At 40.3% G+C, this 12,733-nt stretch overlaps 1 protein-coding gene across 5 annotated transcripts in view; it reads right to left on the bottom strand.

Moving 5' to 3' along the window:
- The window catches only part of Smad2 (SMAD family member 2), a 64,936-nt gene that overhangs the window by 32,070 nt on the left and 20,133 nt on the right, over positions 1-12,733 (bottom strand). For all 5 annotated transcript variants that reach the window (XM_085833578.1, XM_029471809.2, XM_021150251.3 and 2 more), the window contains exon 2: positions 11,981-12,268. In XM_085833578.1, the coding sequence (XP_085689704.1) occupies positions 11,981-12,216 (236 nt within the window). In that variant the 5' untranslated portion in view covers positions 12,217-12,268. The remainder of the gene's footprint in view (positions 1-11,980; positions 12,269-12,733) is intronic.

Below are 12,733 nucleotides of genomic sequence, written 5' to 3'. Positions count from 1 at the left end.
TTGCCAAAAGAGTTTTTCCTGCATATCCAAGTGGGTAAGAATATAGAGAACCCCATGGAAAAATTAAAGTAGGTTGAAAACTGAGCAAATTGGGGGGGGGGGGCTCAATCTTTTGGAAGCGGGCACATGGAGGCCAGAAGACAGCCTTGGGAGTCACTCTCTGAGCTATGTCGTGACACCTGCAGGCACCAAAAGGCAACCAGACATTAGTCCTCTCCACTTCAGACACTAGCTCATCTAGCCACCAGCGGCTCCCTCCACCTCCCAGTGAGGCTGTGCTGAGGCAGCAGACTGCTGCTCCTGCCTTTGGCTTTTACATGGCTTCTAGGGATATGAACTCAGGTCGCAGGCTTGAGCAGGCTGACCAAGTCCACCTCATGTTTATGACAGGGTCTCTCCTGGGCTTCAACTCACCTAGCTGTCTAGGCTGGCTGTTAGTTGAGTCCCAGGGTTTTAGCATTCTCTGCCCCTTTCCCCACCAAGTGCTGGGGTGGGTCTCAAGACCTCCTGCTTGCTTATGCCTTCTTCCCAGTCCCCTTCATAGACTCATGGTCCTTTTATGGCACCAAGAAAGGAGTTTTGAAATCCTCATCTTAACAAATTAGCAAAAGATAAAGGTAAACAATGAGTAAAACACACTGACAAAAAGCACATCTATTGTATTAAAATGTTATTATATGCCTTTTACAGCTGAAGAAGCTACAAGGCCGGACACAGTAGTGCATACCTTTAGTGCCAGCATGGGGAATCTTTCACTATGTGTTTGAGTCTTGAGAATTGAGCTCAGGTTGTTGAACCTTAGGCCGGGTGGCAAGCACTTTTACCCACTAAACCACTTCCTCAGCCTCAAACATGTTTCAATCTATTTTACACCACTTATTTCTTTTTATGACAATACCACACTGAAGTATTAAAGCCCATTAACTAATACAACTGAATGTTTCAACTAAGAAACACTGATTTATCTGTCAATTTATCATCTGGCAGTTTCAACATCTAAGGTATTGTCTTGGTTGGCCACTCCACAAGGAACAGAGACACGTTTTCTTTCCCTGCAGTTGTGAGCTGGACCTGGTAGAGTCTGTGATGAGTCTATCGTTAGTCACATTCTTCCACCATCAATCCCTGTTTCGGTTGGCTGGACTCAAATGGACAGAGATTCAGTGGGCTCTGCACTGGCGCTTTAGCAGCCCTGTGACTATTCACTGTCCTCTCCCACCTGGCTATCTAATGCTGTCTAAGGTGTCTGCTCACGTCTCCCCCGCCTCCTGCTGCTTCAGCTCCATGCAGCTCATTAAGAGTCACAGGATCAGTATGTACCGTGGCCATGCTATATGAAAACCGATTCTTCCTTGCATTTTCCTTTGATTTCTCTTAGCAAAGCCTTAGAATGTCCTATAGAGATCTTCTATCTTTTAAGAAAACTGTGTTGCTAGGTATTTTATTTTCCTGAGCTGGTATTTATAAAACTATTACTGGCTTCAGACAGACAACAAGTCTGCAAGGGACAGCCTTGCTGAATTTACTCACTTGCTTTTTCCTTGTCAATCATGTCACGGAAAGAACAGTGATCCCCTCCATTTTTCTTTCCATTAACTCACTAAACTGATCAGTTCCTCCACAGAAATAATGAGCTGAGACACAAGAATAGATATTTTTGTCTAGTTACTGATCTTAGAGAAATTAAGGCCTTCTGTAATTAAATGTATGAATGCATCTCTTTTCTTCAATGTCCTTGATCTGACAGACTGTGAATTGTGTTAAGATGCTTTTGACCATAACCTTCACGTTTCTCTGTCGCTAACCCAGCGAGCTGCAGTGATTACATTCTGAAAGCTGCACACTAATTCTGCACTGTGAGTAGTGTACAGATTATACTCAAACCTGCCCCCTTCTTTGGTTTGGCACAGGCCTTCCTTGATGTTGAAAGACCCCAAAGGGCACCTGTCCCCAGTGTTTTCCATGTCTAACTTTAAGTGTTGTCACAATGCGCTATCTGAGATCCTCATGGATGTGCCCTGATTTGAAAACTAACAACAGGTCTCCTACAAACAAACCACATCCTTGGCCATGGAAATGATCTACTAGCAAGTCTAAAAATGGTTTGTGGGATTATTTCAAACCTTTTGAAAATTAACTTTTTACTTAAAAAAACTACCTAATGTTGAAAAGAGTACAAAGACTTTAACTTTAATAATACAGCAAGTGGTTTTCTAATTTAATTTTCACATATAGTTTAAACAATTCAAAAAACAGTACCCCAAATTGAAAAAAAAAAAATCCTAATAAAAATGCATCATTTAACTTTCAAATTAGATGCAAAAAAATCTGAAATATACACTAGACATAAAATAGGGACAATAAAGAATGGACTCTTGTAAAAGTCAAAGCACACATTTTCGCAATGCTCTATGGACCCAGAAGCTGGCTCACTGAGGCAGCAGCATCAGGTCAAGCCAGATGAACTCATTTCCAATCCTGGGACCCACACAGCAGCAAGAGCGAACTTCTGTAAATTGTCCTCTGACTTCTTCTACATACCTACTCTCCTACAAATACATGTTTTATAATAAGCAGTGTTCTAAAATTAGCACACCACCAAATAGAAATAAGCTTTCATTTATATTGCAAGGGTTTTCACACAGAGATCAAAATATTTAGGTAGAGTACCTCTTATCTACACCTGTTAATACAAATGCCATAAACTACCATAAACAGGCAATAAGGAAAAAGCTTTTTATTTATTTATTTGAGACAATGTCTCACTACATAGCTCTGGCTGGCCTGTATTCTCTATGACCATGTTGGTTTCCAACTCAGAGATTCACCTGCCTTAGCCTCTGGAATGGCAGGATTAAAGACATGTACCAGCACGCCTGGCTTGGGAAAACTCTTTTATGTTACTTTTTCAATATATGATTAATATACTGAAAGATAGTTTTAAAAGAAAAAGGCCAAGATGAATGATTCAACCAGTGTCTCCTAACATGTTTCAAGTCTCATTTCAGGATTTATTGATCAATTTCTCAAAAGCATCAAAACAACACCTCCTCTAGTATGTCCTGCCACAACCCCAAAGCAGAGTTTTGAATAAAGATTATGCCAGGGCTGAGAGGCCTCAGTTGGTGAAGTGCTTCTCAAACACGACAGACTTGTGTTTAGACCTCAGCACCCACACAAACAAGTCAGGCACAACAGCAGACAGACACACAGACAGACAGGTCATCCTGTGACTTACTGATTGGCCAAGTCTTGCTGAAATAATGAGCTCCAATTCAGTGAAATCTGTCTCAAAAATAAGGTAAACAGTGGTTCAGGAAGACATCACTGTCCTTCTGTCTTCCCTATACCTGAAAACACAAGTGTTTACACACACATGCACACATAGTATGGCAGAATGATGGTAATAGAGGGAAATCCCAATTAAAGATGGTTTATGATAAAATCATCTCCAAGAATAAAGTATTATTGGATAACTTACCAGACTTCTATGGTCAAATAGTTTAAGTTGCTAAAATGACACAGTTGCCTACAAATGCTTGTGGTGTCTCTCCAACCTCTATTTCCCTTTGTCCCCAGCTACCAACTTGGAACTCTCAGTTCCCAAAGAAGACAACACATGGAACAAGCTGGCCCTGGCTGAGGGCCCTTCTACTGCCCAGTACTATTCCCCGACAAGCTCTGGCCAGACTGATTTCCTACAGCTACCATGTCCAGACACTTATACATACGGGACAAGTATCTTTTGTTCCACATTTAACTGTACTTGGCCATCCTCAGGACAGTTCAGGTGTCACTTTTATTGCCTGCAAATTCAGGCCTAACAAACAGGAAGGGCTCTGATTGATAAGGTGAGGTAAGACCTTACAGAAGGCAAGCACCCTAATGCTGACTTAGCTCAGGGAGTAACCTCTCAGGCTGCTCTGCCTAGACTTTGCAGACCTGAAGTTGGGGTCCTTTTGATGCAACTGTCACTACCTTGCTACCTATCCAGTCCCTGGGATGACTCTTGCACCTTTGACCTATCATACCCAAAAAGGCAGGCCACTCTCATCATGACCTTTCTTTACTTCAATACTACAAAGGACAGCTCTGGTCGATCTCTCACTTTTTAGGCTTCTCCAAGAAGTCAGGTACTAGTTTACACATCTCTCAAACCTCAGCAGAGACACCCAACAAGTTGACAAGCCATTCTGAAGACCTTCAATCTGAAGGGAATGAGACATTAAGATCACAGATCCTACTCTCTCCAAGCAAGTTCTCATGCTCGGATTCTTCTCCTGAAACCATTTCACGCTGTCTACACGTGACCAGTTAGTTTAAATAGAGTAATTATAGTAATCCTTAAGCCATCAAAATGACTCAGTGGGGAGGGTAAAGGGGGGCTTGCTATCAAGCCTGATAACCTAAGCTCAACACCTAGGTCCTCTCATACGTAAAGGAAAAGACAAACTCCTTCAAGTTGTCCTGACAGTGGACACAGAAGCCTCTAAGCACTCTTCCAAGGACAGGAAGCAGGAGAGGGAAGCACTACTCTCGGACCTTGAATGATAATGATCTCCCAAAATGCAGTGGCCACACAGGAATGATGTGGGCAAAGTGAAATGGCTTCAGTTAAAACTGGAAACAGATTAAGGATATTAAGAAAACTAAAGGGTTGTCACTACTACTTTAGCTAGAATGAGTTTATCACTGAAGCCAACACAGTAAGTTATGGCACAAGAAGAATCATTTGCCCCAGATGTTAAAAATTAGTACTATAGTTACTATTTAATCTGGAAATAATTCACTAATTTTTATAAATGAACAAAAGTCCTAAAGAAGGTGTGTTTTCTCTATTATAAAATAATGATTAAAAAAAAAAAAGTCCTGTGTGGGCTGGGGCAATGGCTTAGTGGGCAATAGCACTTGTTTCAAAAAAAAAAAAAAAAAAACCTGGGGGCCATGAATTTGAGAGAGCACAGGGAGGGCTTGGAGGGAGGAAAGAAGAAAATTAAGTAATTGTAATCTCAAAAAATAAAAGAAATAACTTTAAGTGTTTCAATGAGAAGAAAGAAGAGACAGACATCTTGGGAAAAAATAAAAGCCAGAAAAGATGCAGATGTCAATAAGAATCAAAATGGAATTTTTTTTTTCCTTGAAAAATGCAGAGGACGCACCTAATCGTGCAGAGACTTGATCTACAAGAGTGGGGGGATACTGGTGGGGTGGGGGAGTCACACTCTCAGAGGTGAAGGGGGATGGGAGGAGTAGCCCTGGGAGGGGGGACTTGGAAGGGAAAGCATATGGGATATAAATACATAAATAAATGTTTTAAAATCTGTAAAAAAAAAAAAAAAATCTGGGCAAAATCAGGAAAATCCTAAACACTGTGGGCCCAGCTAGCCTGGCATACACAATGGAAAACATACGAAGTCTTGTCTCACACATGGTGAAGGCAGGGTGCCACCTGAAGCTGGCTATGGCATGTGGCTGGTGCACACATGCACGCACAGAGTTCTATGCCTGAATGTGTTGTATTTACAAAAGGACTTTGAATGTGTTATAACAAGAGATCCCCTTACAAAAACCCTAAAAACCATAAATGCAGGCATCTGCAAACCATCAAGAGTCTCAAAAGTGTCCTTCAAAGCACTTTACAGGATCCTTAACCACAGCCAGGCACTTTCACAATTTATAAACAGAACACATAAACACTGTAATTGCATGCTAAGGTTGATAAAAGGTATCATTACTTACAACCTCAAAGTTCTACTTTTGAATTTATAGTTTCATTGATCTCATTGATTTTACAAAGAAACTACATGTTTGAATTAAGTTAAACTATAGGTACACAATGTTGCCTACCCAAACGATGGGTAATACAATTAAATAATATTTTCTTGAAAAACATAAAAAGAAAAAGTGAAGACATGGACTATGTGTGAATGTAATTCACAACTCTCGCACGACCTCCGATGGGCCAGAGACTGACCTGCATAAATACTCACACAGCAACACCGTCTTTCCCAAGCAAGGAAGCAATAAAATAGCAGCCACACTCACTGCACTGGGATCCACTTTTCAGGACTGAGTAAGCTGATGAAGTGCCAGGCAATCAAAGCAAACGCAGAACTCCCCAATCAATGTTTCACACAGAACCACACTTACCCAACACCATACATAGAGGGGAATGTCTCTTCTGAAGTATTTGAGAAAAATAAAATACCATAGTTTGTGTTCCAAATGACTTCTCTGTGACTATTCCAGTTTATGAACAGGAAGCCAGAAAAGAAAGTTGACAATCTAAACAAAGTTCTTTTGATTTTCTCTGAAGTTTAAAGTTTAAACGATGCAAAGATAAAACCAACCAAAAACAAAACAAAAACCCACCAAGTATCAATCGAGGACCACACTAGAAAGTTACTATCCTTAAAGGACAGAAGCCTCACAAGCAATTAAGACTTCACTGGAGAGAAAAACTGGGTGACAAGAGAAGAGGGTGTGAGGCTTTTTCCCCAACAGTATATTCCAGGCTGACTTTCAACCATGTACATGTAGTTTCCATGGGCCTAAGTAACACTCTCCCATATTCTTGTGGAGGCTCAACATTGTGTGCGTGTGCGTGTGTGTGTGTGTGTGTGTGTGTGTGTGTAGGGGGTGGGGGACATGTGAAAAGAATACTAAGAAAACAGACTTGTCTTTTAATTTTAATTAGATTTTGTTTTCTTTGTCTTGCTGTGTATATAACCCAGATTTTTGTGGCATTATGAACCTCTAAGAACCAACCGAGACTACCAGGTCCAGTTCAAACTGCTTTTAACAGAAAAACTGACTTCAAAGAACAGCAAAAGCAGTGCTAATTTCAGCAGCACTTGAACTACAAACTGTGATGATACAGAGAAAAGTGTAAAAAGTGAACAAGAAGTATACATACACACACACACACACACACACACACACACACACGTATAGATTTATTTATTTTTATATGAGTACACTGCAGCCCTCTAAAGACACACCAGAAGAGGGCATGGTATCCTGTTACAGATGGTTGTGAGTCATCACGTGGTTGCTGGGATTAGAACTCAGGATATCTGGAGGAGCAGTCAGTGCTCTTACCCACTGAGCCATCGCTCCAGCCCCGACAAGAGGTATTAAGACGACAAGAATTAAATTACCCTAAATCCTATTTAAACATTTAATTGTATTAACTCTAAGAGTAAAGCACAATTTTACATATGACATTAGGAAAAGATTGTAGAGCATTTTTTTCTTTCTATCCATAAATAATCACCGTTAAAAATTTAGTAGGCCTCTCTTTTAAGTTTCATTATCATTTAAACCTAACATTTTAAATACACTCTTCATCAAACTATGAGTATAGTTATTTTTAGTTTCCCCAGTATAAACAGTGAATCCAAAACAAAGTTTTCTTGATTCATCAGGATGATGCCTAAGTAGAAGTGCTGGGTAAGGAGACTCACTGCCCTTTAGGGCACCCTTTAGTGTGTGATAATCTTCACCTTGTCCCTGGGGTTTGTTTGAATAAACCGATGGACTGTAGTTAGCATCTGTAACTCTGCAGTGTATACAAGTAAAATCAGTGGAGCTGTCTGTTTTGCTATCCTTGTTCAACTGTGGCATAAAACAAGTTGGGTAGTTTTCTTTATTATCAGAGTTCAAGAAACTGAGGATTTCAAACTTTCCTTGCCTATAATAAAAAAACATTGTCAGAACATGAAAAATCTTTCACTGTTCCCTTAGGATGAAAGACTAAGAAAACAATTACATGATCTCCAACGTAAGCTTGAAAAAGTGAATTCTGCGTGCCTACATACACATGGTAATGGCTATGGCCACCATGATGCTGCACTGTTAGGTCTCACAGTAACTTGCTTTGAATTATTTTATAGCTTCAGCCCCATCAGAGGGTTTAATTTTGCTTTACTTTATTGTAACTAAAATATACTAAAAGGCTTTATGCTTGTTTGTTTGTTCCTGAGTCAATTCCCATTCTGATTATATGACTACTTTTTCTCCCTTTCCCAGATCTTAAAAATGCAGATACAAGTATTTCCTATAACTGTATTGTTTGGCCTAGGCTCGAGGTCCAGTTCTACATGAGTTGCTCTGAGCCATTTGTGCTACTGCATACCATGGTACAGATAGGCAACCAGTGCTGTTAAGGGTCCAGTTTCCACACCTCTGAGGCAGCTGGGGGCGGGGGAGCAGAAGGACAGAAAGCCATGACTGTCCTGGGCAATTTTAATCCCATTCTAATATTAGTGGGGCAAAGGGCACAAAGGGGAAAGTGCTTCAGCAGAACAGGCATTTCAGCTGTAAACACTGGCTATGCTTTAAGACAGCGTCCAGCGTGCTCTCCACCAGCCGACCGTGCAGTGCTAGGCCTGTAAAATCCTAAGGAATGTACCTTATTAACGCCTTACTGCAATGTTAAGTGAATATGGTTAAATACATTTTTATATCACATTTTAGATAACTGTTTAAATTGGGCTTAGATTACCTACAAAATTCTTTTTCAACTCTCACCTCTCATCTTCATATTTACTCTAAATGAAGTGACTGAATTTCAATTTATTGTTTAAAAATATTTAATAGATGGGCTGGAGAGATGGCTCAGCGGTTAAGAGCACTGACTGCTCTTCCAGAGGTCCTGAGTTTAATTCCCAGCAACCACGTGGTGGCTCACAACCATCTGTAATGGGACCTGATGCACTTGTACAGTGTGTGTCTAAAGACAGCTACAGTGTACTCATATAAATAATAAAAAAAAAATCTTAAAAAATATTTGATAATTAAGAAATGACTAATAATTGACTTAATTTTTCTACTTCTACTGAAAAGTTTTAAAATATGCAACATCAAACTACAATGTAAGAAAAAACTATCCTTCCTTCCTTCCTTCCTTCCTGATCAACAACAATCCATACACACAAATCTACATTTCACACAGCACACTAGGTCACAGGCATGGTGATTTAGGCTGAAATGAGTTGTACTCATGAACTCACACAACTTAAATGCCCACGCGGACTATACAAGATCAAGGCAACTAACAATCTAGCAGAATGGGAGGGGCTTGCAAGTCCCCACCCCTACTGAGCAGTATTGACAGATAATGGCTCTGGAAGAGGCTGAGTCCCTTTTTTTAAGGTATGGTCCCTTTCGAGTCAAGTACGTTTAAGTGGACGGCCCACACCCATGCGAGTATCAACAGCAAAAACTGGAATCAGTGGGTTCTTTTTACGAGCACAAAGTGGAAAGCCAGTGAGAAGGATGTGGGGTAGGTCTGGAAGGATCTGGGGAGAAATGCAAGGGGAAGCGATTCAAAAAAATGCATAAAATTCTCAAAAAAAGTATATTTTTTAAAAAGCATGGTAAATCAAATAAGGTTTTAAGCTTAAATAAATTTTAATAGTAAAACCAAGGTAATATTTAATCAGGTAAGGGTACATTTCAAGCAGAATACAAAAGAAAGGAAGCTATTACTATGGTGACCGCCCAGGTTACACACCACATGGATTACCTGTAACCAACCAATAAGCACTGTTACCTGCTACCTCACCAGTCCCACTCTGGCCAACCTCACTTCAACAGCAGTGGAGACTTGGATCCTACTCTCATTCCAAACAACCTCACGACCCACCTCCTCATAGAAACAGCAAGTTTCGGGTATAGTAAGTAAGAGACTCCCAAAAACTACTACGGGAAAGTGATCAGAAGACATTTCAATACAGCCTCAGGCCCCCATGTGTCCACATGGGGAATAAGCTCACATGCAGCTTCAACTGCCAAACGGGGTATGCAACATACCTTCTACAACCCTAACATCCTAGAGGCTGAAGCAGGAAAGTCTCAAGTTCAAGGCCACCAGGGAGGGACAGAGAGAAAGAGCTAGGGATGTAATTCAGTGGTAGAATACTTGGCTAATGTGCACAGGCCCTGTATTTGTTTAATCCCTAGCACCATAAAAACAAAAGCAAAAACAAAAAACCTGTAAAGATAAACAAAATTAAGCTGCCTTCTGGGTCTTCATATTTTAAGACTTTTCAACAATCCCATCTTTCCAAGCCATGCTCAAGTACAGTCTCAAGTCTGCACAGCATGTGTGTCCTTGCTACTTCAGAGTCACCCTCACCATCACTAGTCCCAGTTTATACCCAAGGGACATCTGCTTACAGAGAATGAACAATTCTTTACTATCCTCCCATTCCCAACTTCTACTATCTCCATCCCACAGTGATTTCTCCTGACTTTTTTACTCTCCAAACTTCTAGTCTCTACCGATTTCTAGTTTTCACCAAAGAGACTCCCAAGAGGCTTCCCATGGCTTCCTCTGGATAGAGCCCCTGAGTTCTTTCCCAAAATACTATACCTGGAAAATTATTTAAGTCCCCCAGTCCTTAGCAGCAAGCAATTCCAGTGCTTATCAGTCAAGAAGTGAGCATTTAAATATTTACATACAAAACCACAACCAAACACACAATGTAAAACCAACAACTAAATCTTGGCTTAATCTTAGCCAATCTGCCTGAGTCCTGTCATCTCCACTTCCAAACACGGGTCAAATTCAGTCACCCTGAGGACCAGTCCATCAGTCCAATCTTGCTGTCTTGCACTAGACTGTGACAACATTGCAACTGATTTCCACATTTCTATTCACCTAAATACACTCACTCACACGCGCACAACACTTCTTCTTCCTGTTCAGCAAATGTCCACTGCCCAAGATCTCTTGTTAAGATAATCTTTTTTAAAATGCAGTTTTTTTTTAAAAAAATCCTTATTTGATCCTTCATTATTTAGTCAAACATTCAAACTTCTCCAGCTCTCTCAAATGCTAAGTGAACTTCCTCCCTTCTTTATTCTCCCTCATGAGTCCTTCAAGGCAGGGAGGCACTCACTGGCTGCTACCTTGGGATCTTGACACTGGCCCTTTCCTCCAGCTCTGAGCCTCCCTCTCAGTGAGGTGCTGCTCCCTAGAGATCAGCTCAAACCTTACCAAGCCAAAGCAGCTTCTTTAACCTTTAATATCCCATTACTGCACTTGTCTTCTTTTGAGTTCATTACTATTTCAATCTTCTTTAATGGGTAAATCTCCCTCAGGAACTTCCTATTTGCTCATCACCACACTCCCATTCGTCTAGGAAACAATATGGTGCACAAACCAAGCACTTCATCAGCATATGTAAAAACAAACTGAGACTTAAGATATGCATGAAACAAAGTAAAAGAAATGGGTAATTAGTCTATCAAACAAGGCAGAAAACAAACTACTCTATCTGACAAGCAGAAAGTCCAGTGTTACTGAAACCCATTATCTACAGGCATCAGGTGTATACTTCTCAAAGCTCACTGGAAACAAGCAGAGCCAGCCCTCACCTAAGGCACTGCCATCACTCAGGAAGTTCTGTCTTCTGAGCAGACACATGCTATAATGTATAAAGAAAACACTGGAATATACTTTCAAAACAACCTGTCACAATCTCCTAACCGTTGTACTCACAAATAGAATGATTACAATTATACTCCAACTTTCAACCTCTTAAGAAGAGGTCCTTCCAGCGTAAGATGCCAGCCTCTGAGACAACTTCCAACTGCAATTCCAGTTGAGACTGCCTCACCTACTGTCCTTTCTTAACAGTGTGTCTCAGCAGCCTTTCTATTTACTGATGGTCCAAGGCGACAGGAAACTACTAGCCAGCACTTGTCAGCTATAGTTTTGAGTATTTGTTTAACATCCATCCAATGAATATTTATTCAGTTTTCAGTCACAGAGATGAGAAGAACATGTAACTTTAAGTAACAGAGATAAAACAATATATCTCAGTACTGCTTAAAAGTCACTACTCAAGAAAATAATCCCTAAAATACTCAAGACTTAAGAGAACAAAATATTTTACTTTAATAACCACTCGACTCTGTGCAGATGAAGTGCTGCAGGCTCCCTCCCCCAGCACAGCGCCCGCCAACTTACCTTGGTATGGTGACACACTTAGTATTGCAATTCTGAGTGGTGATGGCTTTCTCAAGCTCATCTAACCGTCCTGTTTTCTTTAGCTTTTTCACCAGACTTTTCACTGCTTTTTCACACCACTTTTCTTCCTGTCCATTCTGCTCTCCACCACCTGCTCCTCCAGACCCACCGGCTGATTTTTTCCATCCCAGAAGTCTCTTCACCACTGGCGGAGTGAATGGCAAGATGGACGACATTTTCTTACCAAAGGTAACAATCCACACTCAGAAGCAGCCTGGTAAATCTACCCTAGAAAAGACATTGAAACATTAATTTTAAAGCTAACTTAAAATAGTGATTTCAATATGCTACCAAATGCGAACCACAGCACACAACAGAAATTCAAACTCTTCACTTATTTGAAGTTTTTTCTATACTGATGATGATGCTGTCTTTACTACTTTAAATGAATTGTGGCAAAGAATTCTTCTGAAAATCAAGAAGACTCAAATCTTGGGCAAATATAGTTTTGAAAATAAAATCTTTGTTAACGCTTTGGGAAATTCACTTTTCTAAGGCCATCTCTCTTTATTAACCTCTTCAAATTAACACTTGATGAAGATTAAGGCATTTTCACAAACACCAAGTTTTTCACATTTTTAGGACTTCAGTCTATTCTCAAAAGATTTAGCAAAAATCTCTTGAGACTATATAGTTAAGTGGAAGTATGTTTGCCTAACATAAATAGACTCTGGGTTTAAACACCCCACCCCT

Source organism: Mus caroli, unplaced genomic scaffold (assembly GCF_978045245.1).
Source record: "Mus caroli unplaced genomic scaffold, Mus_caroli_1 scaffold_19, whole genome shotgun sequence".
Taxonomy (NCBI): Eukaryota; Metazoa; Chordata; class Mammalia; order Rodentia; family Muridae; genus Mus; species Mus caroli.
Note: the sequence above shows the minus strand (reverse complement) of the source record. Positions and strands in the feature narration are given on the sequence as shown.